The 25,703-nt window shown below is 37.4% G+C and overlaps 2 protein-coding genes across 2 annotated transcripts; one reads left to right on the top strand and one right to left on the bottom strand.

The window, feature by feature from the left end:
* Positions 1 to 1,490: 1,490 nt before the first annotated feature.
* dnajc22 (DnaJ (Hsp40) homolog, subfamily C, member 22) lies at positions 1,491 to 3,344 on the bottom strand. Its single transcript, XM_065285632.2, has 4 exons — positions 3,147 to 3,344; positions 2,215 to 2,793; positions 1,831 to 2,123; positions 1,491 to 1,754 (listed from the first exon to the last, which is right to left on the bottom strand). The coding sequence occupies exons 2-4, from the start codon at positions 2,765 to 2,767 to the stop codon at positions 1,572 to 1,574; spliced, it is 1,029 nt and encodes a 342-aa protein (XP_065141704.1). The 5' UTR covers positions 2,768 to 2,793; positions 3,147 to 3,344; the 3' UTR covers positions 1,491 to 1,571.
* Positions 3,345 to 3,914: 570 nt separating this feature from the next.
* Positions 3,915 to 24,515, top strand: lmbr1l (limb development membrane protein 1-like). Its single transcript, XM_065285631.2, has 16 exons — positions 3,915 to 4,284; positions 11,875 to 11,959; positions 13,932 to 13,965; positions 14,405 to 14,544; positions 15,158 to 15,261; positions 15,473 to 15,596; positions 15,686 to 15,754; positions 15,869 to 15,933; positions 16,099 to 16,171; positions 18,481 to 18,570; positions 18,659 to 18,735; positions 18,821 to 18,898; positions 19,223 to 19,387; positions 19,498 to 19,564; positions 20,989 to 21,150; positions 22,912 to 24,515. Exons 1-16 carry the CDS (start codon positions 4,222 to 4,224, stop codon positions 22,989 to 22,991), a joined length of 1,476 nt encoding a protein of 491 aa, XP_065141703.1. The 5' UTR covers positions 3,915 to 4,221; the 3' UTR covers positions 22,992 to 24,515.
* Positions 24,516 to 25,703: the final 1,188 nt, after the last annotated feature.

Raw genomic sequence — 25,703 nt, 5'->3', positions numbered from 1 at the left:
TTCCGGTTTCGTTTTTTTAATGGTCTGACTAGTTGCTAAACTGATCTCTTGAACAAATGCCTCGTCGAAAATAACAAATGTTTTGGTTTCCTAGGTAATCTATGTGTTGTTTTGTTTGCTTGTTATATAAATAAACTATGTTTAAAGAATTTGTTGTTATTTATTATTTAGCGGAGTTTACCGGAAGTTACGTGCGGACCGCGACAGCGGCTTGTTTATGTTGTGACCGCTGAAACGGTCTATAACCGAGAACTGACTCCCAAATCCATAAAAAGGAGGGATTATCGAAAGCATCGATCCGGATTCTACAGGTTAGGAAATACAAAAGAGGGCAAAGCTAGAAACGCTCCATATTTTCATCGCTAATGCTGTGAAAGTGAACTTGATGTATTTATTAGCTTAATTTGTATGACGTCATTTAGACAATCTTAATACACCAAATTTACAACCCGTTAATATTTATCTATTTATAGGATTTAAAAAATTGTTCTGCAAGAATGAAACAGGAATAATAATACTTAATATATATGTAGTATTAATATAATTTTAGATTATATACAATTTTAATTTATTTACATACTTTCCATACTCTGGTGGATTAGTTGAGAAGTAAAATAGAAAATAATCTGCAGTCAAATTCAACCAGTAAACAAAAAATACTGCCTGAAATAACTACATTAGCCTTACAATACCCTAAGTTAATTTAATTCCACATAGATATACACTTTGATTTATCATGAACTTGCCAATTGTTGCCAGTTTTAAAGAAATATTAATCAAAATGTAAAATTATACATCATTTCTGCAATATAATACACCTTTAGTCATACTTAATATAGCCACAAGAGGGCGGCAAATACTTAGTTGTCCCTATGGATCTGGGAGCAGTAACTTGTCTAAATAGAGGTGGATTAAAGTGCACCTATTTCATTGCTAAAATAACGTTATTTTTTGTATTTGATATAATAAAATGTGTTTGCGTGGTTTAAAAAACCCACATTAATTTCCACATACTGTACATTTTTGTAGCTCCAGATTTTTCTCTCTTCTTGAAACGCACTTATTTTGTACAATATCTCATCGATTTGAAAAGCGCTGTGTCCCTGATTGGCCAGCTAATCTGTACGTTGTGATTGGCCTAAATACCTCTGATGTCAGACGGAAAAGTGACGCTCCTTACCATGTTTGAAAGATTCAGTCATAATACAATGCTAAAAGGAGTAAAGCGGGAGGAATTATGATAATGTCGGTCTTGTCTACATCACAAATTCAGGGAAGTAAACTGTTGCCTACAATCCGTGTGTTTGTTGCAGTCCAAGTAAAGAGATTTACGTTGGAGTTTACTTTGGGGTATGAACCTTTTGCATACCGTTAACATGTACTAATACACACTTACACACCAAAGGAAATGTAAAATCGTGAATCAAATAATTGGTGCTCTTTAACTATTTTGTTTTTGATAGATTCATATTTATTTCATTACACCAGGTGGACTTTGTGCAAGTAAAAAAAAAACAATAACTCGGTGTGAAATCTGAGCCTTTAAAAACTTATGCTCTTTATTCATCAGATCATTTTCTTCGTTGTGGCTTGTGTCTGTGAAGAAGTATCTCATATGCTTCCTTGATCTGAATAAACATCTGTTGTGCCTCTGTTTGTCTCTTGGGGTTGTGGTCTGGATGCCACACTTTAGCCAGTTCCCTGTAACTGCGAGTTATCTCCTCCAGAGAAGCTTCTTCGGGCAATGATAGTATCTGATTTATGCATTAAAATGACAATAAATATGTATAGTAATAGTATCATAGAAACATTATTGTAATCTTGACTCACCTTTAAAGCCTCTGTTTCCTTTTTACTATATTCATTAAGAAGTATTTCCAGCATTTTTTTCCAGCTGTCCTCATAGAAACCCCCTCCCGTCACGGCACACAGAATACGATAAGGCAACAAGAGAAAGAACTCCAGGAGCCCTTTGAGCCAAGGAAGGAACCAGAAAAAATCAAGCAGGGCTGCTATACAGTCTGATATGTAGTACAACGTGGCTGTGGTGTTGTGGAAGAAGCAGTATCCGAGCGGTGCAGAGAAAGCAATCACGCCTAAACTCAGACGATACAGACGAGGACCTTTGGAAAAAAGACAAATTTGGTATATTGCAGATTGAAACACCATACAAAGACACACATATAAAATGTCCATAGGCCGAGTGTGTCTTACCCAGTGGCTCTTGTGGATATCCAGCCGGCTGCAATGGTTTTAACATGCGGTGCTGTGCAGCAGTGATGCTGGCAGCTATGCTGATGGGGAGTGGAGACACACTGCTACCATAGAAGATGGATGAGGTGATTATACATGTAACAAGAGTTTTCTGGAGGTCAGAAGTCTGCTGGCCGACAGAGGACACCAGGTGCACACCTGCACCTATGCTCAGCGGCAGCACAAGAAAGTAGAAGAAACTGAGAGAACTAAGGCTTATTAAAGCAACTGAGCCAAAGTAAATGCCCACACAAACCTGACCGGTAAACCGAATCAGGCCTATTGGTGGTGGAGCGACAGGTGGACGTCTATCGCGGTCTCCCGCTGCCTTCTTATTGGCTTCACTCACGTATGACGGAATACGGAAGAACTCTCTCATCCACCCAATGCCGAAACCACCCAAGGTGATCATCCACAAGAGGGCATGGCTGTCTCTACCCAAATAAATATGATGAAGGCCAAGTGGTCCACCCATGGCCCATAGGGCATATGTTATTATGAGCTTCTTAGCCATATGGTCATTCTAGCTGCACACAGGAGCTTGAAAAGATAATAAATAAAATGGTGAAAAATACCTATTATGAAAATGCATTATGAAACTATGGAACAGCTCTGTGAAATTGTTAATTTATACTAGTTCATAAAATATATCTTATAAAATATTTCTTAATTATTATTTATATATATATATATATATATATATATATATATATATATATATATATATATATATATATATATATATATATATATACAAAATCCAGCAGCCTAATAATGCAGGAGGCAATATATATAAAAATTATATATATATTTACATATTTATGCATTATTTGGCTGCTGGATTTTACTCATTACACTATTGCTTAACTCACAACAACTCGCTCGTGTCTTACCTGCGTAACTGAGAGATCAACCTTCATACACCAACGTTGCAGAGGCTTTATGACAAGGATCGTGATGAAAATATACGACTGCATGCAACAGAGCGCAAAATCGCTGTTTTAAAGTCAACTTTAATTTTAATTCAGGAACTTTCTAAAAATAAAATAACCTATGGACTTCCGCATTTGCGTCAGTTTGGACTTTGGTAACATGATGACACTATTGAACCATAAAGGGTAAACTTAAATTGACCTATGATCACAGATACAGACACATTAGACCTTTAAAGAGCAAATGTCTTCTGCGTGTGCATTTATTATGTTTTTCATTTTAATACAGCAAATGCATTTTACCATTTCAATGACAGCTGTCATATAATTATTACACAATTATTTGCATATTATTTGCGCTTAATTTTAAACAAATTATATTACATAACATTTTATATCATTCACAAATGGTTCTGGCTAGAGGGGATACAGCTATGGAAATCTCGCGAGTTGTTAGGTTTAGGTTTTGGGGGTAGGATTAGGGTGAAAAACAGCGGTCCTGGCTAGATATGATACAGCTACGTCCTAATCCCGTAAAATGTTGGGTTTAGGGTTAGGTTTGGGGGTAGGAGTAGAATGACAACAACAGCGCTCATCATGCGAGATTTCACGAGATTTTAGATGTATGTGTATCCCTTCTAGCCACAGCTTCCAAAAATGGAGTTTAGTCAGAAACTAAACCCCGCCCCTTACTCCGCCTTAAGTCCCACCCCCTCCTCCAGTCGATGGAGTTTGAGGGCGATTAATTTTTTTAATGATTAGTGATTCGGAGCATCTGTGAGCACGCTGACTCGTGCAGATTCACGATGGTTACAGTTTTGCTCGTTCGCAGGTGAAAAGTAACGTGTACGCGTTTATCCAACTCATACGGAGAATGACAGGGAATTTGAACAGTTCCCTTTTGTGACCTAGAATGGAGTAACTGCGTTGGTCTGCTTTAACTTGAGAAAAGTTTGCACGCGCTACGTAAGTTACTCAGAAACTAAAATGTTTGAAGACTTATAACCGGGTACAATCCAAGACATGCTGTCAAAGCATGGAAACAGACGACGTGTCGGTTAGAGAACAACTTTTCCACGACCGAGTCCGAGAAACCATTGTGAGTTTTCCTCTTTTATTTACTTCTGTTTGTTTTCTCCTGTTACTTTGTTTACATGTTGTTATGTAACTGTTAATCTTTTCAAATGGCTTGCATTCGTTCTTGTGGTTTGTCATGTTGTCTATTAAAATACTGAATAATAGAGCTTTATGTTCTCTATCACAAAAACCATAAACCAAGGTTTATTCACAATAACGTTTTTATATTGTGATTAAAAAACTAAGAAAGTGCAATCATTCCTTAATATTTACAAAACATTTACTTTAGACCCAAGGGGGGATGTGCTGTATATGCATTTCCCCAACCCCCTCCCCTTCCCCCATTCTGTTAAGAATAAATCATTCATTACATGATACAAATTTGTCATTACAATGTTGATAACCTTTTATATATGGAAAATGTGCTCAGTTTTGAGGGATTGTTTTTTAATGGGTTTGTACTGGTAGAAAACATAATAAACGTAATAGCTTTTTGGCATGTATGTGAAAAAAATTTCTTTGAATAACTTGTACACCGACCTAATATTATACTGTTAGGTGTCATACCCAAAACTGAACTTCAACCTAAAGAACCTTACAGCAGGACACTTGGGGATGACCTTTACTCCTTAATAAACCTTTCTCTTACTCAGCGTTTTTTTTTTTTGTAAGACAATGTTCTCTACATGTACATTTACATTATTATTGTTTGACTATGTAGGCTAATTCACATACAAACAATATTTAAATTAAATATTTTGTTTGAGGTAAACACATTTTTAGTTCGTTCATAATGATGATCATAATTTTGGTAGGGCAGCCACATACAGTATGATTTTCCTGTGTGAGCATATTTGTTTTTCAGCTTTCATCCTTTCCAGTGTATGTGTATATTCAGTTTAAGTTACATATAGGCCTTCTTATGTATATAATCTCTGTGAATAAAAAGCAAATAACCCTACATCGAAAAAAGTTAAAAGATCCCTTCAGTAAAACGCACAGATGGATTCCAACTAGATAATGTAAATCAGGCCTATTGTGTTTGCCTCAGGCTTTGGGAAGGGCTGGCCCTAAAATGCAGAGCTCCTGCTGTTATAGTTATTGATTTCTGCTCCTACTGTCCCTGCTTATCTGAGGTTTATATAATATAAATGAATGGGAGGATTTACTTGAAACAAAACACTGAATATGAATTCGCACTTGTGAAGAAACCGTTGCACAAAATGCAAGAGATTGTCAACACTTTGCAATTGGAGTGACCTCCTGTTGTCAACAGAGTCTAGCTGATACGGCCCACGGTATAGCTGTGCAAAGAATGTAATGTACGTTATTAGGTGCATACCTGAACATGTTGCTCAATCGTATGTCATGAATGGCTTTGTTCTCCTCTCTACGTATATTTACAATTTGCGTGTGTCTTCTGTAAGAGTGCGTGGATAATTTTGACGTTTGTTGTTCAGCCAGTTTCTAATGCGAGGAATATGTAAGCAAGAAGTAACACTGTGAAAGCATGGTTATGGTTTTGGTTGGATGTACTTTATTGCTCATCTAGACAGGCCAAGGCTAAAAAGCCATTGCAGATTATTTTGAAACTGTAAATTCTTAAAGACCTTGACAGTCCAGCCTGGATCAAGTGTTTAGTTGTTATATCCCACGCCTGTTCTGATTAATGCCTAATCTAACCCTGAATGTTGTTTTTAAATAGTGCCAGTTCACAGTTGGACTAAAGTTGACCCTTCATGCTGAATATCCTGTTTTATCATATTAATCTATGTCTTATTATCCAGATTACCTGAAGATGATTGAGACTTAGGGGGCCATTTGCACAAAACTTATTTCAACCGCTGGGAAGTTTTTATGATGTTTGTTTACACGACGGGGGTCCTGAAAACGTAAACTTTTAAAGATGGGTTTCAATGCAAGTTTTTGATAATGGCGCCTTGTTGTCTCTGTGTAAACTACGTAAATGCAAATCTGTGATAACGGTGCAGTGCATGTGTTAATTTAGTCCATAGCTATGCATGAATATTACCAAAACAACAATGGCAGCAAGCCTACAAGGACCATGTTTGTTTTTGTGCTTTAACGGCGAAGTATGGTCCATTGTTTTATGCTTATGTAGGGTACAGTAAATATCCTTATGTGTGATAAGTGTCCGTGCAAATAGGAAGAGAGGAGGGTGGATAGAGAGAGAGATAGAGATAAAAAACACTTCCATAAGCAGGTGAGAAAATGTTCTGCTAGTGAAGTCGGAAATTTGTATTCTTTCTTATGTAGCTTTATAATTACTGGATTAGCATACAGCAAACATATTTGGCCTATTTTTGAATAAGAGACGTTAAAGTGCCATTGTCAAAATTTTTTATGTTTCAGTTTCAAAATGATAATACAAAGAACACTTAGAATAAAAAGTAGTTTATAAAGCTGCTCTAAATGGAGAAAAAATATCAGCAGGGGACCATTTTGAACCCCTAGATTTGGGCTAAAGCCCCATTTATAGTCGTGCGTAGGTTCCGCGGAGGACGACGCAAAAGTATAAATGAAAACCGGCGCGGAACCTACGCCCGTAGGACCTAAGCATGACTATAACGAGCCCGTAAGCCCCCAATGTTTACAATCTCTGGCTCCGCTCCTGATTTAAATTCAGTCAGTAAAGTAAGTTACTGTCATCACATTGGTACTAGTTGGTAGTGTTTTCCCTATATAACGCAACTCCTTAACACTTCAGTTTAACATTCGAGTGACTAAAGTAATTTGCACAACGATGCTCGATTGAGTCATTAGTTTACTTTTTGGCCGCACATCACCCGCTGCTGCTAGTATCTCTTCCTCGCGTACCTTTACAGCTGGGTTGTAGTCGCGTTGCTGAAATGCTGCTCTTGCTCTCAGCTATTGTTGCTGTGTCTCGATCCGTGCCTCAAAAACTGTAATTTGACTGGAACCATGAGTTTTGTGATCCGGCACACCCCTAGTAAAGTTAGTACACAGTGATAGCCATAAATGCAATGGTACTAATAATTGGCATAATAATTTATTTCAGTTTTCGGCCTTGGTTTTCTCTTTTTCAGTTTCTGCCAAGAATTTTCATTTCGGTGCATCCCTACCAATGGTCCTATAGGACAGGTTGTATAATGTAATGGTGCGTTCACCAGACACGGAAGAGGCGGCAAGCGCGAGTAATTTACATGTTAAAGGTGACACAAGAATGATTGAACGGGGTGTTTATCCTTGTTCTGTGATGTGACATGTAGACAAAAAATTTGTAATGCCTTAGAAGCTTCCTAAAAACCTCTCTGAGATCGCTCTATTAGGGTGGGGGATTTTAAACAAGTGGTTTTGCACCTATTTGGCTCCCCCTACTGACTTAACTTGCAATCTCATTACTGATTGGCTGACTTTGCTGCCAAAAGTGAGGGGGCAGGGAGATGCCTGTGATGTAACAAGCATCAGTTTTTCAGATTGGGCCGTTTTTGGCTGACATTTCTAAAAGAGGAATTTCGTTCAGGCTGAGATGTTTAGCATGTCTAGCACTTTTTGTATGTTTGTGAATGCGGGTAGACTACCATTATTCAACAAAGACAAAAATGGAAAAAAAAAAGGTAAAAATGGTTTTTCATTCTCTGTCCCCTTTAAGACAATGCAAAGATGCGAATAGTCATCCTGCGGCGTGGATGGTGCGTTCCGTGCGAATTGAGTTGAAAATTCTGAACTTGGGTGGATTTTTGTGCCGCATTAACCAGTCAGGTTAATGAGTTTGCAATCTGTTAAGTTTACTCAATTTGAGTTATATAAGTCCCTCCAATGACGTGAATTTACGAGTGAATGTCTCGAATGACAAGAATTCCATGCGCGAATGAAGCATAGACTGTAAAAAAAGATGGACGACGCCTGTTCGCTCTCTTCCATTGGTGAAAGTGAGGCCGCCAGTGTCCCGATATGGCGCTGACATCTTGAGTCTGCGCAGTAGCGTTTTCGGGACCAGTCATGCGCAGTAGTGAGCAGGAAGTAAGCCGCGAAATCAAGACCTCGCGCTCGCAGAATGCGCATATCACACGATATCACTGCTGTCAATCATGACGTGACACCACCATTTTTATATCATTAAATAACTAACTAAACACAAACCTATTTTAAAAACAAACATTTGAATGTACATCAGCGTGATGATAACTACAGTAAATGAAAGAAACCAACTTCGGAAAAAAGATAATTGAATTGTAATTAAATTTTTTAGTTGGTCTCAAGTCCCATTGAATAACATGGGGAGGCGGGGTTTATAACCTATACTGGGACCAGTCACTGGGGGGCGATCGAGACATTTTGGCTTCACTTTTCAGGGCTTGTGCGGCACGCTTGGAATGAAGTGAGTAAACTCAAAATGTTTAAGCGTCCAACTTCGCGCGAATTGCTCGTTTTTGCTGCCTCTTCTGCGTCTGGGGTGAACGCACAGTAAGAACAGTCATGTATAATTATCCAGAATCCTCAGAAATGTCCCTTAATGTAAATTGATGTCAGAGACATCAACTGGTAGAGCATGGTGACTTGCAACATCAAGACCATGGGTTTGATTCCTCAGGAATAACTGAATTGCTTGAAAAGTACACATGACCTTAAAATAGCTGCAAGTCATTTTGGATTAAAGTGATTGCTAAATGCGTAATTGTTATGTAAACGTTATGACCTACAACAGAAAGAGCATTACATGGCTTATTGTAGTGTTTTACGTTTTTGGTTGTCAGGAAGAATTTCTCCTTTTGTTTAAGTGGCTTTGGGTAAGGGAGTGTAACTCCTCCAAATAATACCAAGAGACGTCATATTTGAAACAGATCTGCTTCACCGTCTCCGCCCTTTATGTTCTTCTGGTTGTGTAGGCGGTTTGTTAATTTTAACTGAAGGAACTAAGCAAACAAATGTGTCTTAACACCTTTCAATGGCCTAGAGATGTTTCTCACAGGTTCTTTGTTATTATTACAGCTATTTTAGATCCCAGTTTCCTGTCCTCTCCCTTCCCTCATTCCTCTCATCCTTCCTTACTGCTTCAGGAAATCCATAATCACACCTCTGAAAAGGTTTTTCACATGTACCTGAAATTAGGTTAAAGGGTAGTTGTGGCATTCGAGGCCATGCAAATGCTCCCACAGTCAATAAACCTCTGTTATGAATACAAAAGACTTTCCCTTCCTCTGTTTTAAAATAGTGCTGATAAAGATAATGGTAACGAATTGCATTAGCAGCGCAAAGTTAGTTGGTTTAAACCCAGGGAACACGCATAATAATATAATGTATACATTTTAAAGCAATGCAAGTTGCTTTGGATAAAAGTGTCTGCCTAATGCACAAATGTAAATGTATTTGCAGGTAGTTTTGGCTCCCAGGCAGCTTAATATCAAATTTGTCTTTTCTTAACAACCAGTGGTCAAGCTTTATTTTTTTATTTATTTTGTATGCATGTTTTTTTGGCACCCTGTGATAATATGCAAATTAATACATGTAAATTATCTCGCTGTGACTTGTTTAACTGCGTAGGAGATTTGTTGGACGATAACAGCTTGAAGTGTTATAAACATATTGAAATGTGTGTGATCACTGATTCAATCCTACTTCTACCACGTTTACCTTTTCATTTGCATTTGAGGCATATTCCAGATTCTTGACATTGCATTTAAGAGACAGCTGGGTTTGGAAATCACTCTTCTGCTTATTGATTAACTTTAATGACTTGGCTCCTTTTTTGTTGGTCACACAATTTAATTGAAGCAGTCCCTTACCCTGATTAGGAGTTGTTATGTCACAGAGCTATAAAGTCAATCTGGATTGAACATAGCAGTGTGTATCAGTGATAAAGTGCCTATGTTGGAGTTTGCTGCATGACCTCTGATCTCGGGTTTGTCTCTGTAACTTGTTCTCGATAAGCTTGGCATATCTACACGACACGGCATATCTTGTAGTTGTACTTGGCTGTTCACGATTAGGGTTGTCTCTGAGAATATGTGACATTTTGATCCGTAGCATTCATGTCGTTCCAAACAAATATGACTCTCTCATGTGGTTCACAAAAGAAGGCATTTTGAATAATTGTAGACACTCTTATATGGTTTATGCTAAGACAATAGTCATTTTTCACACGTATTTCCTTAGACATTTAACATTTTAATCCTTTGCCAGACGCTTTTATCCCAAATAAAAATTTAAATCAAAATTAAGAATAACAAGGGCTCTTTAAATGCTATTAAACAAAATAAGAGGTTAATAATAATACACTGTCAGAACATTTTTAAAAAAATAGTCCCTATTGGTACCTTTTTGGAACCAAATATATAAATAACTGTACCTAATTGGTACATATTAGGACGTTTTAAAGGTACCCTTTTTTTACCCTTTGTTCTGACAGTGTATTACAGTCCTTAAAACACATTGTTTCTGCGGATCTGATGTTAATCTGGAGTAACTATAGAGTAGTATTACATCCTTCATGTCTCAGAGTTTTCAGTTTTATCAGCTTTATAAAAGACAGATTAGCTTTACCGATTCTTTCCAATAACGTACGTAAAATTCAGGAGGAGTTACGAACCGCGGGAGGAGCGAGTCATGAGACACTGACTGGACAACTTATGATACACAACATGTTTGTGTCGTTTATATAATATGCACTTTTGCGCCTATTTCCAACATAACACAGAAGTCTTACTTACCGGCATCTCATGACCCAGTTGGGACTTTTCAATAAAATCCAGCGTTAAAAAACACACGCAAAACTCTGCTGCTACCCCGGATAAACAAACTATATCCATTGTTTCCATAATGCTGGCTTACTTTTCCTTACATCCAAAAACACACACTTTTCTTTCTTTCATGCCATTGTTGATTCTTGGAGTGATGCCTGTAACTTGGCATCCTCGGCTCTCACTGTCCCGCTGATTGACGTGTGGGCGTGGTTTTCCGTGTGATGTGCCCATAAAAATAATTGATACGTATAGCTTACCCCTGAAATGTCACCTGGACCTGTAATCGAAAAAAACTTTCAGAAACTTGTATAAACCCTGGTGAAGTGCATTTGGCACGGAAATACTCTGTAACAGTTCCAACTGCTTTTTTTGACACTTTGCATTTATTAGCATGAGGACACCAACTATTAAACTGTTTTAATAAATCAGAATGCATTAAAATACCGTTGACCCCCCCCAAAAGGATCGAACCCATGATTTTTGCGCTGCTACAAAAACATCTTTCTGATCACTTTTTTTATTACAGGATCACGTGTACACGGCTGTTATAGATTTTCAAAGTAGTGAGATATTTCTTACAAATCTGTTTTTGTCTGTCTTAAAAGGCAAGTATTGCTCAGTGTTAGAGCATTGCATTAGCAGCACAAAAAGTCATGTGTTTGAACCCAGGGAACATACATGTGATAAAAAATGTATACCTTGTAATGAACTGCAAGTCACTTTGGATAATGCATGTGCGAAATGCATAAATGTAATATAAATGTACATAAAACATAAATGTAAATTTGTTTAATCACATAAAACTTGTCTGTTTTATATAAAAAAAACATAATTTTTCTTCCTTATTCAATGCATTTTTGCACTGTAATTGTTTCCTTTTTTTTCAGATTTGCGTGTTGCTGTTCATTTGCCTGTACATGTTGTCTCACCTCATTCTCACCCACTTTAAGAAGAATGCCGAGTTTGTCAATGGTAAGTTCGGCTCCACCCAGCAACCCCTTCACCGACCCCCAACAGTTGTTTGTCTGCAGTTCAATCCATCAAAGCACACCTTTGATAACCACAGCTGTTCTTTGAGCTAAACAACATTTCTAAAAACTTAATGTTTGCTGGTCAGCACAACCTGACCTGGTCATGCTCTTGCTCTTTGCAAATAAGTCTTGTTTGGTCACAATGTGCTCCATGCACAGTAAAACACATCTATTCTTTGGCAAGGATCATTTCTCTGCATCTTCAGCTGTAAAATTGAAAATTAAACGGGGTCAGCCTATTGTTGCTCAGAAGTTATATAACATTTAGGGAGGGCAGTAATATGGACCAGGAATTTTCCTATGAGATAAACATAGCCCCCCTGCTTAACCACTGACTGATGTTTCATAAGATGAAACTACCTCATGGTTTGGTGCACACCCATTATTTTCCCTCTGTTCTGCTTTACCTTCTCTGTGGAAAATCTGTTTTTGTACTTTTGTGGTCCTCTTGCTTTTTAACATGTTTTAATCGCATTATATAGATTGCTAAAGTCTTTTCTTTACATATACATATATATTATATATGTATATACAGTATATGTGTATGTTCAACCAGCCAAACTGTTAGCACCAATACATTTTATGTCATTTTTAGTGATTTACTGTTATCTACATAAAGTTATCCAACTATATAACCTAAGGTCATGTCAGAGATTTAAATCATTGCAAAATCACTGATTGAAATCAAACGTTAATAATCTCTTAATTATATTGAGACTTAAACCTGGATTACATACAGTATCACGTATAGGAATGCATATAAATCAATCACTTAAGATATTTTGCAACTTTAACATACATGGATTGTTGCCAATTTACATTGTGTGAACCTGTTGCCTGAATTTTGGCTTTTTCAAAGCATATGTGCAAAAACCTGTTCTGCATTAAGCTGTTGTTTTATTAAAACTTTCTCCGGAAATATCACACGGCTTTACCCCGCAGCTGTTATCATGGGCAAGTTTCAATGTGTATTGCACATGTGAATAGTCTGAGGTTTATTTTTTTATTTTTTTCGGTCTACGGTACCTCATGTACTTCTCATATTCCTGTTACTGAGACTAATTTCCTTTCACACAGATATTGTTTGCAATGATGTGCAAATTGATTTGGGTTTTTCATAATTGCCTGTTGGTGCATTAGTATTATTTCATTATTGGTGACTTTTTTTGCGCTATTAGTGGAAACAGAATTGCATAAACAATTTTCAAAATTGTTCCTAACAATTTTCAGGGTTCCCACGAAGTTTTTGTAAATATACATGCATAGATACAGGTCATTGAAAGTGCTTGAATCTATTTTATGCAAAGAGGTTTTCTGAAAAAAAACATCCATATTTCCTGTGTAGTGTAGGATAATATCATAAAAATTCTAGGCGTTTTAAGAACACTTGCTAAACTGTTCGCTTTAAATCTTTAAATCGTCTGTATCCGAATGTCGATTTATACCAAAATTCTTTTTGCATAGTTGTGTTTGACACATGAAAACGTCTCGGGTTACATATGTAACTGTTGTTCCCTAAGAAGGGAACGAGACGCTGCGTCTCCCTTGCAATACTTCCTGTGTCCCTGTAATGCCCTCTTTGGCAATATTTCAGATAGCGATATACTTCCTGGCTCAGGCGTCACCCTGTCTTTGTCGTTAAGCCTCACCATTGGTTGAATTTGATGTATATATTCAGATGCACTTACCCCTGAAGCCTTCCGCAAAGTGTCACCGCAGTGATGCAGCGCAAGTTTCCTCGATAGGGAATTGTAACATTGTATCTTAGAAGTTGTATTAGATGTATCCTTGCTCTCACTTGAAATGTGTCCCAAAATTTAGTCCTTGAATTTGAGGTTATCGGACCTTGAAAGTCCTCGAAAGGGCCTTGAATTTGAAGTTAACTAAGGCATCTGTTTTATTTTTTTCCACAGATGACATTGAAGATGCCACTGTCAATAAAATTGCGTAAGTAAACACTCAGTTCTGTATATTAAGTTTTAAGTTTGATGTCCTAAAAATGACTGATGTAAGACATGCTCTTTGTTTCAAAACCTAGCAAGATGTCTACATAATGGCAACATCCTAACCGGAATGTAACCTCATATATGTGACCCAGTCTGTAAAAAATCTGAGCTAAAGTCTTTCTACATAATCATCCTTGCATAATGTAAAGAACATTCTGTGAAAATGAAAGCTTGATATCCTTGTCAATGATTAGTATCAAACTTTAATGTTCACAGAAAATTATAACACCCAACCATATGGCCCTCATTAGTTTAGTCTAAGGGGACAGTTGCCCTTTGGTCCTCCAGCGTGGCGTTTACAGCCCTGGCACCATATCAATTTAAAGAGCTACTTTAACACATTGTCTGCCTGTCTTCACTGTCCGTCTCTTATTCTGCAGGCTGTGGCTGTGCACGTTTACACTGTCGGTTGCCGTGTGTGCTGTCCTGCTCCTGCCCATCTCCATCCTATCCAATGAAGTCCTGCTCACATTCCCACACAGTTATTACATGCAGTGGCTCAATGGCTCGCTGATCCGCGGTAAACAAACACACGCCCTAATGAATAACCGATCTGTTTGCTTTAATTGTACGGCAGTATTGTGTGACTATAATGCATCTCTGGTCCAGTCTGATTCAAATTTGACTTTGACGTTAATGTTTTGTTAATTCCCGTAAGAATTTAGTGAGGGAACACGCAGATCTGTGTTATGTCTTTGTTGTTATCACATGCTATCGGTCCTGGCAAACAGAGCTAAAATTTTGGCTACAAGTTCAAGGCCACAAAGTTAAGTTAAAATCCAGATTTGTTTGGTTTTGATTACTTTATTGAGGTAAGATGAAATGCTTTACACAGTTTTATAGATCTACGTAATGCCAGGCATCATAAGCCGCAAAGTTGTATGTGATAACAAAAGACTTCGCATTCAAATTTCAGCCCAAGTGATAAATAAAGCAAAGTCAGCTTTATGACGCAAGCATACAAGTTGTAATAGCAGGAGGTTGCCCTCTAGTGGTTAATAACTTTTATTTATCTTTATAGCCAAGTAAAGGGATAGTTATCATTTAGTCTCATGTTGTTACAAATCTATGTAAATGTATTTGTTTTGTTAAAAACAAAGGATTGTAACCAAACCGCTTCATCTTTCCCTCAGGCTTGTGGAACCTAGTCTTCTTATTCTCAAACCTCTCGCTGGTCTTCCTCATGCCTTTTGCATACTTCTTTACTGAAGCAGAAGGGTTCGCCGGGTCTAAAAAGGTAAAAAACATATTACTAAATTAGCATAATAGCATCTCCGTTCAGTTACTTGCCGTGCATTAAAGCTATACATTTTTGCATATGCGTCTCCAAGGATTGAACCTATGACCTTCAGCACAAGTGAGCTACATGAACACAATTAAGTGTCTGATCTCCATTAATGTGTGTGTGTGTGTGTGTGTGTGTGTGTGTGTGTGTGTTTTTCTTAAAGGGTGTAATGTCACGGGTATATGAGACTGCAGTGATGTTGCTACTCCTCAGTCTGCTGGTACTGGGCATCTTGTGGGTGGCATCAGCTCTTCTCCATGATAATGCCGCTCGTGAGAGTCTGTACGGTGAGGGAACTTCCGTACTAAACACTTGATCTGTCTGTAGATATAGAAGTGCGCAACTCATTGTGCATTTTTTTTTCTGCTTTTTAAAGACTTGTGGGAATATTATCTTCCCTATCTCTACTCTGGAATCTCACTCTTTGGAGTTCTGCTACTGTTGTGTAAGTATATACAGCTTTTTATATATATATATATATTGCTATTTTTACAATTCCTTTTAAAGATTCATGTGTTTTTTTATAATGATAATTAATTAATCTTTTGTCTTGCAACAGTGTGTACACCTTTTGGGCTTTCACGTATGTTTAGTGTCACTGGAAGTTTATTAGTCAAACCTCGGGTAGGTGGATAAATTATCTTTAAAATTAGCTATTGGTTACAGTGCTTTTTGAAGTGGAGGATCATAATTATTTTTTTTTTGTTTGCACAAATATAAAAATTTGCATGAATTCCTTAATAGCTCTTTGTATGTTTGTCTAAGGTTTTGTCTCTTTTGTTTTCCCAGTTGCTGGAAAATGTTGAGGAAACTATGAACTGTGCCTTGTTTGAAGAAGCCTCCCTTTCCAGGAAGCTGAACAGTGAGTTTCAGGATATAGGAAAGATGTACCCACCTTTCAAGATCCATTTGTCTTGTTCTCTCTTTCTCTCAGTCTTTCTTTTTCTTTAAAGCAACACCAAAGAGTTTTTTTACCTTAAAATAACGTTTCCAAAAAAGTTTCAGTCGTTCATCCACTCGAAACAGGGTGAACGGCACTTTTACATTCGCTTTGCAGCCCTCTATTGGCCAAAACCGCACTAAAGAAGTTTTCAACCGTCGGGTCGCGGTCCTGTAGTTCGAGTAAAAACTACAAAAACTTGCTTTACAGCAGACCTACAATCCAATCAGAGCAAGCTATGCTGCAATATTTACAACAGTGGGAATGGACAATTACGCTTCTAACCTGTAGGGGGAGCAAAGAGCAAAAACTCTTTAGTGTTGCTTTAAAAACAAATAAAATAAAATGTGTTTTACTACCACATTTAAAGGAAAATTCACCCGAAAATGCTTTCATGATTAGAAAAGTTCAGATGCAAAACCCTCTTATGTGCATCTGACATGTTTTCTTGTAAAAGAGCATTTTTATCTAGCTCTTAGTTTAGGTTCAATCGTTTTTACTTTAATGACACTGAAAGGTTATTAGTCTGTAATTAAAATGCTTAATTTTCACATGTCATTTCATTAGGATTTAAAGATTTTGACTGCCTTCTGCTGCAAAACTCTTTCAGTGCATGCAAGCTTTTTTGGCAAAAACCTCTACTTTTAAAACAAATCCACTTCTTTGGACAAGACATGGTTAACTGCAAAAACACTAAAGATGCAACTAGAAACAATGCAAATGATGGAAGTCAATGTTCAACAGGTGAATATGAAGAAACTGAAGCACACATTAGGGGGTGCTATAATGCATGTGGCTGACACATTTGGGTTTTATTCAAGTCCATGTACTCACAAAAGACCCAAGTATTCTGAAAATATCTTTTGTTTTACAGTCCGGTTTTGAATGACTCGAGACAAAATGTTGACTGTTTATTTTTGTGCGAACTATTGTGGGACATATCATGAAAATCTGACTTTTCCATGTTTAAGTGTTATTATTGGGTCCCCAGGGCTTGTATCAACGTAGAAAATGTGAAAAATATCAACCCAGTAACTTAGTTTTGATAAACCGTTCTTTCCAATCATGTGAAAAAAAGGTAATTGAAAGTTGGCTCCCCTTGTGATGTCAGAAGGGGATAATACCGCTCCTTGAATACCACGCATGAAATTCTAGTCATTCGAGACATTCACACGGAAATTCACGTCATGGGAGGGGCTTCTGCGACTCCGCTGAGATTCCCCCGCTCCCCTCGCTTCCTGTAATCACGTCACTACAGCAAGGACCTGATTGATTAGCGTGGCACTGCCATTTAGTGCTGAGATCAGCTCATTTGCATTTTGAAGAACACACCCAAAAACGGCACATTTGTGCTAACACCTAAGGCACACAATGATTAAATAATCGTCTCATTGCAATTGTTTGATCTCATCGCAATGATTTGAGATCACCGCAATGATTGCACATCTCTTAAAAAACACAAGGGGGAGCTGCAGCACATGTATAAAGGAGACCGTATCAGATGGCGCTCCTTAACTGACAGTGTAACGCCATACATTGCAAAGCCATTTAATACAGTGGAAAAACAGCATTTAAAGAAATGCTGCAAAACTTTGATAAGTAGTATGAACTGCCAGGTAAAACATACATTTCCAAAACAGCAATTCCAAATTTAGGGAAGCGAAGAATGATGGATCTATAAGGAATTGATTTGCAGCCACTACAGACATGTGGTCAAGTACTAATTCTTTTTTTTTCAGTTTTTTTTTCAGACAGTTTATTTCTTATGAAGAATTTTCAGTTTTTGAAAAAAATATTAATTAAATAATTACTTTTAATTATGTGTTATGTGTATTCATATTTACTGCCAGGTAAACCATGCAAAAGATTTTATTTAAATAATCACAACAATTATTTCATGAACAAACAAAAGAATTATGAGAATTAAATGCTAAAGCAATAAAACAGACAATCGTCATAATCCTAAAACAGGCAATTAATCGTCATAATTGTCACAATTTATTAGCCAATTAATCGTCAGCCAAATTTCATAATCGTGACAGCCCTACTAACACCTACAAAGTAACAATTTTAACATGCTATAATAAATTATCTTTATGCTATTTTGAGCTAAAACTTCATATACGTACTCTGGGGACACCAGCGATTTATTTGACATTTTAAAAAAAGTTTTGTGAAATGTCCCTTTTAAATGTAGACTTACAGTTAATATCTTGAACTATCTGTTTCAGGTCGCACCTCCTGTTGGGTTAATGTTAGCGTTACAGCAGAGACGGTCAACAAGCAGTTTTTGAATGTACGGGCAAAACGCATTGCATTAGGTGAGAATGATGCTAAACCTGCAAAACATTTTGGACTTCTCTATGCTGTGTGCGTTGCTCTTCATCAAGTCTTTTTCTTATGTTTTAGAATTGCGAGAGAGAGCATCTCCATGGCAACGAAACCTGGGATACCCACTGGCTATGCTGCTGCTTTTAGCATTGACAGTAAGCACAAACTTTAAATATAATGTGGATCACATAGACTGCAGCAGTGCTATTATGCTGAAACCAAATGTACTGTCTGTCCCAGGCCGTCTGTGTGCTGATGGTGTGTTTCCATGTGCTTGAGCTCCTCTTTGATGAGTCTGCAATGCCGAGAGGAATGGAGGTGAGACGAAGAGTAAAACATTTTTAAAAACTGCTGTATTTGACCTATAGCTTCTGTATGTCTTCCCTTTACTACATTATTTTTTTATACACGGTTATACAGTTTGTTATACACTGCCATAATTTAAGTATATTGATATTGGCTTAGTATGTAAAATTTTGACTACAATATAACATAAAAACAGGTTAAAATTGCCTTATGTAATTTGAGCAAGTTTCAGCAACTCATCACTAGTTTAAATGTATTGACTAGGTGTAATAGGTAATGCATGAACAGATTAATAAGACAAGTGCGTGGTTAATAACACAATGGGTGGTTCTCTAGGACCCTCGTCTGGGGCTCGCCTCTTTCTCCATGTTTGGTTCTTTTGGAGCTGCGGTGCAGGTGGTTCTTATACTGTATCTCATGGTCTCCTCGGTCGTGGGCTTTTACAGTTCTCCTCTCTTCACTAGTTTGTTGCCACAGGCACAGGACACGACCCTCACACAGGTACAAAGATGCACAGTTGTAAATAGCAGCGTAACTGAGCTTATGCTTCAACTAAGACTCTTATGTTGTGGATTTTTGTATTCAAGTTTACATGTTGTGTGTGTCCACAGATTATAGCAAATTGTGTGTCTCTTCTGATACTCAGTTCAGCTTTGCCCGTGTTCTCCCGCACACTGGGTAAGTATATTTAAAAGTAAATATTATGTGGGTGATTTATTTTATATAAGTACATTTGGTGTCCAAAGTCATTATTATTTTTAGCTTTTTCAAATGGTTATATTAATTTTAATATATTTAAATTAATTAAAATATAAAATTATTTTAATAATTTGGGTAATCTTTGTCTTGGATCACAAGGGACGGTTTCCCGGACAGAGTTTAGGTTAAAGGATTAGTCAATTTTCTTAAAAAAAAATGCAGATCATTTACTCACCACCATGTTACAAAAAAAATTGATATCGTTCTTTGTTCAGTTGAGAAGAAATTCTATTCTTATGATTTTTCTCACTTTAATGGACCCCAACACTTAACAGTTTTGAGGCAGTTTCAAAGGACTAAACGATCTCAAATGAGGCATAAGGGTCTTATCTAGCGAAACGATTGTCATTTTTGGCAAGAAAAAAAAAATGCACTTTTAAACCACAACCTCTAGTCGTCCTCCGGATGTGTGACGCGCCAGCGCGACCTCATGTAATTGCGTAATGACGTAGAAAGGTCACGTATTACATATATGAAACACACATTTGCGGACCATTTTAAACAATAAACTGACACAAAGACATTAATTAGTATCATTTCACATACAACAATGTCGGAATGGTGCTCTTTCTCCAGATTTGTAAACACTGGGGCGTAGTTTCACATACATCATCCATGACCTTTTGACGTGATGACGTATTACGTGAGGTCGCACTGGCGTGTCACAGGACCGCATGAAGACAAGAAGTTGTGGTTTAAAAGTGCATATTTTTTATTTTTCTTGCCAAAAATGACAATCGTTTCGCTAGATAAGACCCTTATGCATCGTTTTGGATCTTTTAAAACTGCAATTTTAAACTGCATTAAAACTGTTAAGTGTTGGGGTCCATTAAAGTCCATTAAAATGAGAAAAATCCTCTAATGTTTTCCTCAAAAAACATCATTTCTTCTCGACTGAACAAAGGAAGACCTCAACATTTTGGATGACATGGTGGTGAGAAAAATTATCTGGATTTTTTTAAAGAAAATGGACTAATCCCTCAAGTTAAGCTTTAGTTATATTAGGAAATTTCTATAAAACTTAAAAACATACCTTATAAAAAACAATACTGTTGTTCATCTTGAGACAAAACAATAACACTGATATATGTTAAGATAAGTCAGTGCAAGTTGTTTTTAAATTAAGGCAGCTCAAATATGCATTTTAGCCTGGGACTAGGAAAACGCCTGCATATGTCACATGCCATAATATTAAAATGTAATAACCATTTACTTATGATGATAAATTGTCGATTGCATCCACTAGGGGGCACCTGGTAGGCACTTTTATGTGTTGTGAATGCAGAAGTGAACGGTTGAATTTCATGTGTGGTAATAATGTTTTCCTTTTTAATTCCGTTTAGGAATCACAAGGTTTGATCTGCTTGGAGACTTCGGAAGATATAACTGGCTTGGAAATTTCCACATTGTTTTCCTTTACAACATACTGTTTGCTGGCCTAACCTCTGCCTGCCTCATTAAAACGGTCACATGGGCATTGCAAAGAGAGCTCATCCGTGCCTTGGGTTAGTTGCATGCTTGTGTTTGTGCGATATGTAGACGTTAAACCAGTCGTTGTCATCTCTTCATGATATTCATTCTTACATCGTAGAATAAGTGCACAGACACCTTACACTTATGCTTTTATATACACTTATTCAAGCTACACATTTAATACATGCATGTGTGTCTTTCAGGGATCAGACCCATGACCTTTATGTTGCTAAAACAATGCTGTACTCATCAATATCATTTTTAAGACATTGTGTGTGTACTTCTGTAGTAAACCGTGGTGGCCGGTAACTTCCAAGGGGCGTGAATTCAAAATATGAGTTTGGAGTGTCGTGTGTTGCTCGTCATGCCACGTCATATGAAAAATGTGCCTGCTGCACACACTTCGAAAGAATTTATGTCAAAGTAATGCTCACATTCACAAAATACTCCCAAGACACTAGCCTAACAGTAAACTCTGATTACATATAAGTTTAAAGGGACACTCCCCTTTTTTTAAATGCGGCCCATTTTCCAGCTCCCCTAGAGTTAAACATTTGGTTGTTACAGTTTTGGAATCCATTCAGCCGATCTCCGGGTCTGGCGCTAGCACTTTTAGCATAGCTTAGCATAATCCATTTAATCTGATTAGACCATTAGCATTGCGCTAAAAATAATAATAATAAATAAATAATTTGCCGCTGTAACATGGCTGCAGCAGGGTAGTAATATTGCACACTGCCAGAAAATAGTCCCCTTGGTTACTTTCAATAGCAGGGGACTATTTTCAGGCAATGCATAATATCACTACGCCTGCTGCCGCCATGTTAAATCGGCAAAGTCCTTGATTATTACGTCAGTTTGAGAGAAGGAAACCGCAACTTTTCATTTTCCATCGGTCTTAGTACATGATGGAACTACAGAAGTGTCAAGTTTTAAATGGGAAAAATATCGAAATTCTATTTTTTAGCGTGATGCTAATGGTCTAATCGGATTTAATGGATTGTGCTAAGCTATGCTAAAAGTGTTAGTGCCAGACCCGGAGATCAGCTGAATGGATTCCAAAACGGTAAAAATCAAATGTTTAACTCCAGGGGAGCTGCAAAATGAGCATATTTTATGAGTATTTGGCAAATGTGATTTTATCATAAACAATTCCGAAGAGTCTGCAGCAGCCAGCACGCACGTTTTTTGACATGGCTTTGCACCATGCACCCTCGAAAAAAAGTCACTGGCCCCCACTAGAAGTAAACGAAATTACTTTCAATGAAAATTAACATTCACCACAAATGGCGTCAATAAAACTTGTACTGAATCCAGAACATTTCTGTTAATACTCATTGTGACATTATCTCACGAGGAAAATGCACATTGTATCTCAAAAGGACAAGGGGTGTGTTACGTTGCCATTTGCCAGTGTTTGTAGAGGTGTTCCCAACGCACGCCATGTTTCTCTATGGGTAGGTCTCTTTCCTTAGATAGAAAAAGCACAATTCTCTCAGGAAAGTGAAAGTGGACAGGAGGGGAGAAGGGTTCCTTAGGGACCTAGAGGGTTTGCAGTCAAAAACCCCTTTTGGAGCGCACACACCCATCGCCCTCCACCCAACACAAACAGCACTGCTGAGCCTTACCAGACCACCCAACCACACCCCCTATGTGCATGTACAAACATAAAATGCAGTATAGCATCACCCCCTAGTTGGATTTTGTTCTTTGATTGACTGATTTGCAAGACATTGCCTGCAAAAAAGTGCATTTACTGTTAAATCAAGCTTACAATGTTGTTTCTTTTTCAGGTCTCCATAGACTGACCGTGTCCCGATCCACTGTACCCCTTAAACTTCTCCTGGCTAGTGGGCTTTCAAAAATTCACTGAAACTGTGCCACGAGTTGGTGGTGAAGACCTGTAATTTTTGAAGAAGGTCCCTGTGGTCAGTCCAACCTGGTGTATGGTCATCGAAGCTATTATGGTACAAGCTGCCCAAAGGGACCACCTTACCGTACATTTTAAAAAGGGATCTTCTTTTCTGGCCTTTCATTCGTCAGTACACTTGAAAAAAATGCCTGCGTGAAAAATGAACAATTGTTTATTAGGACTTATGTCCAGACAGGAGAGCTATTTCAGAGGATGACATCACGGTGCCGACCACGTTTCCTTTTCCTGCTGGTTGAATAAGAGTGTTGAGTCCTGGTGGGCCTCCACACTTTCCCTTGTATGTGACTATTTTTAGTGTCATTCAACCAGTCCAATCCCGGTTGTGATGTGGGTCATTACTGGACTGCTGTAGCAAGACATTGATCCCGGCAGACGTCGTGTAATGGGGTTTGTCAGCATCTGAGGTGAAGAAACTGTTTGGGAGTATTGGAGACGATGCATTCAGTTTAAGGGAAATAGAAAATGGTTTTAAAGCATATGTAAAGTTGTATGCTGATTTCAGGCTTAAGGCCCTGTTAACTGTGAATGTGTTTTTTTTACAGTACGTGTTTTTTGTAAAGCTTTAATGTGCAATATTATGCTATGAAAGTTGACACCAAATCAAACTTAACCGCCTTCCAGAAATTAGTTTTTTTGACCAAATGTTTGTGTCGGTGGTGTCCGATCTTACGAACACTTAAATCAGACAATAAGGTCAAAGTTTAGCTTTTTAGGTTGAGCTGCGTAGAGGGACCATCCACACAAACTTACCCCTTTCCTGTTTCATGGACACTTGTGGTGATGTGACCGTGATAATGGGGTTTTCCAATTTGATAATCACTCGTTGTTTTATATGCAGTATTATTTATGGTGTACGCTGTATCTGATAGACACCGTCATTTGATATAATTCTGTTATTTATATATTTTTTATTCTCTTAGCATCATTTTAAACGTTCTTCAGGTGGTGGCCAGTAGGGGGCAGTGTTTTATAAAAGCAAATATCCACTACAGTAGCTCTCTAAACTTCAGCCTTTGAGATCTTTATCAACCTTTTTTTTTACTTTCACATCATAATTCTGCAAATTAGAGTTTGTCATTTCCGTTGAGTGCATTTTACAATGATGTAGACTTATGAAGATGAAACATTTGCTTAAATGTCTTGTTTTTTTACAGAATGGATTTTTATTGAATCCTTTGGGAAGAATGATAGTGGAAAAAAGAGAGAGAAGACAGAGAGAGATTGTGTTAGATGATATTGATGGATTTTCTGTCCTATATTATTAATGGTTAAGAATAACTAAGAAAATATAGTGAGCATTAGAAAAAAAAAAAACATTAAGAATATACATGCTGCTATTTTAATAGTTTGACTGTTAGTTTGGGCAAATCCAAATGAATCATTTGAAGAAATATGTCAAATTTTCTACTCTTAAGAAAAGAACAATAAACATTTCCACCTGTTTTTCTAACCAATGCTTCAGTTGTCTTTGTCATTTCCAAGAGGAAATGTTGTTCTTAGTCGTAAAAAAATGTTTTTGTCTGTATCTCCCTCTGACCATTGCATAGAGGTCAGCATATATTTCTTTCCATTCAAGCACCTGACCACCTCTTTGATGGCGCCGTCGTGGTTATAGTTAGCTCTGGTGTACATACATCTTCCCCAGCTGTCTCTCCGGTCGTAGCTGGCCAGCTTTAATCAGGGTCTTTATTTTGCCCCGGGTCTGTCAGCAGGCCTAAAGAGACGGTGCTGTTGACCCATCTCGTGCTTTTCCCGCACGGATGCCCGTGGCAGATAAAAGCCCTACATCATCAGAAGAGTGTGAGCCACTCGCTTTCTCTCTTTCAGCCCCCCTCAACTCTATATCGTCCATCCGTTTTCCTTGTTGAGTGTTCATTTCCTTTTTCCTTTTTTCCTATTAATGCAGAAAAAGAAAGAAATCCCCGCCTCTGATTATGATTTGTCTGAGTTTTGTTTTTCCTCTTTTTGTTTAGTGTTGAATTTCCTCTGGTACAATTGTTAAATCAGAATCCTTTTTTCACAAAAAGAGTGAATGTGACACTTTTTTTAGATTGTCGGTTGGTTTAATGAATATGATTTTCGAAAAAAATTTAGAAGCAACTTGCATTTAAAATGATTGAGTTCTTATTAAGCTTATGACTGGGATTTTGTATGAACCTTTTCAATCCACTTTTAGCCTGAAAATTGAGAGAATCAGACATGTCCTCCCAATTTCAATTTATGTCCAATATTTAATTTATTTGTGTCGTGTGATTGGGTGATTCTCACAAAATCCAGACTTGGAATGTGTCCAACATCAGAAATTTCAAAAAGCCCTTGAAGCCAGTATTTTTTTAACATATGATTAAGGTCTTAACTTACTATAACCTTTATTTTTAGAGGATTTAAAAAATATTTCCTATAGAGTTATATCAAAAATTATCATTACTGCAACATGATATTACATTAAATATATGCATTTACAAATTCATGTTTCGGTAATGAGAACTAAAAAGTTGTCTAGGTACTATAACAAACAAAATTTTTACTTTTATCCGGAGAGAAAAAATAAGAACTGCTTACCTGGTAGCCATCTTGAGTGTCACAGTCAATTATGTCCCTTCCAACAAATTTTCTTTGAAAATGTTTTAAACAATGACTGAAAATTGTTGC

The sequence above is a fragment of the Paramisgurnus dabryanus genome, chromosome 21, assembly GCF_030506205.2.
Source record: "Paramisgurnus dabryanus chromosome 21, PD_genome_1.1, whole genome shotgun sequence".
NCBI lineage: Eukaryota > Metazoa > Chordata > Actinopteri > Cypriniformes > Cobitidae > Paramisgurnus > Paramisgurnus dabryanus.
This window is presented reverse-complemented; position numbering and strand designations above follow the sequence as displayed.

Excerpts from the sequence above, each read along its gene's own strand:
- dnajc22 (XM_065285632.2), bottom strand. The coding sequence starts at position 2,767 with ATGGCTAAGAAGCTCATAATAACATATGCCCTATGGGCCATGGGTGGA. Across the intron at positions 2,124-2,214 it reads ATATCCACAAGAGCCACTGG|GTCCTCGTCTGTATCGTCTG; the intron begins GTAAGACACACT and ends TTTTTTCCAAAG. Across the intron at positions 1,755-1,830 it reads AGGAAACAGAGGCTTTAAAG|ATACTATCATTGCCCGAAGA; the intron begins GTGAGTCAAGAT and ends TGCATAAATCAG.
- lmbr1l (XM_065285631.2), top strand. The coding sequence starts at position 4,222 with ATGGAAACAGACGACGTGTCGGTTAGAGAACAACTTTTCCACGACCGA. Across the intron at positions 16,172-18,480 it reads CCTTTCCAGGAAGCTGAACA|GTCGCACCTCCTGTTGGGTT; the intron begins GTGAGTTTCAGG and ends TATCTGTTTCAG. Across the intron at positions 18,736-18,820 it reads TGCTGCTTTTAGCATTGACA|GCCGTCTGTGTGCTGATGGT; the intron begins GTAAGCACAAAC and ends TGTCTGTCCCAG.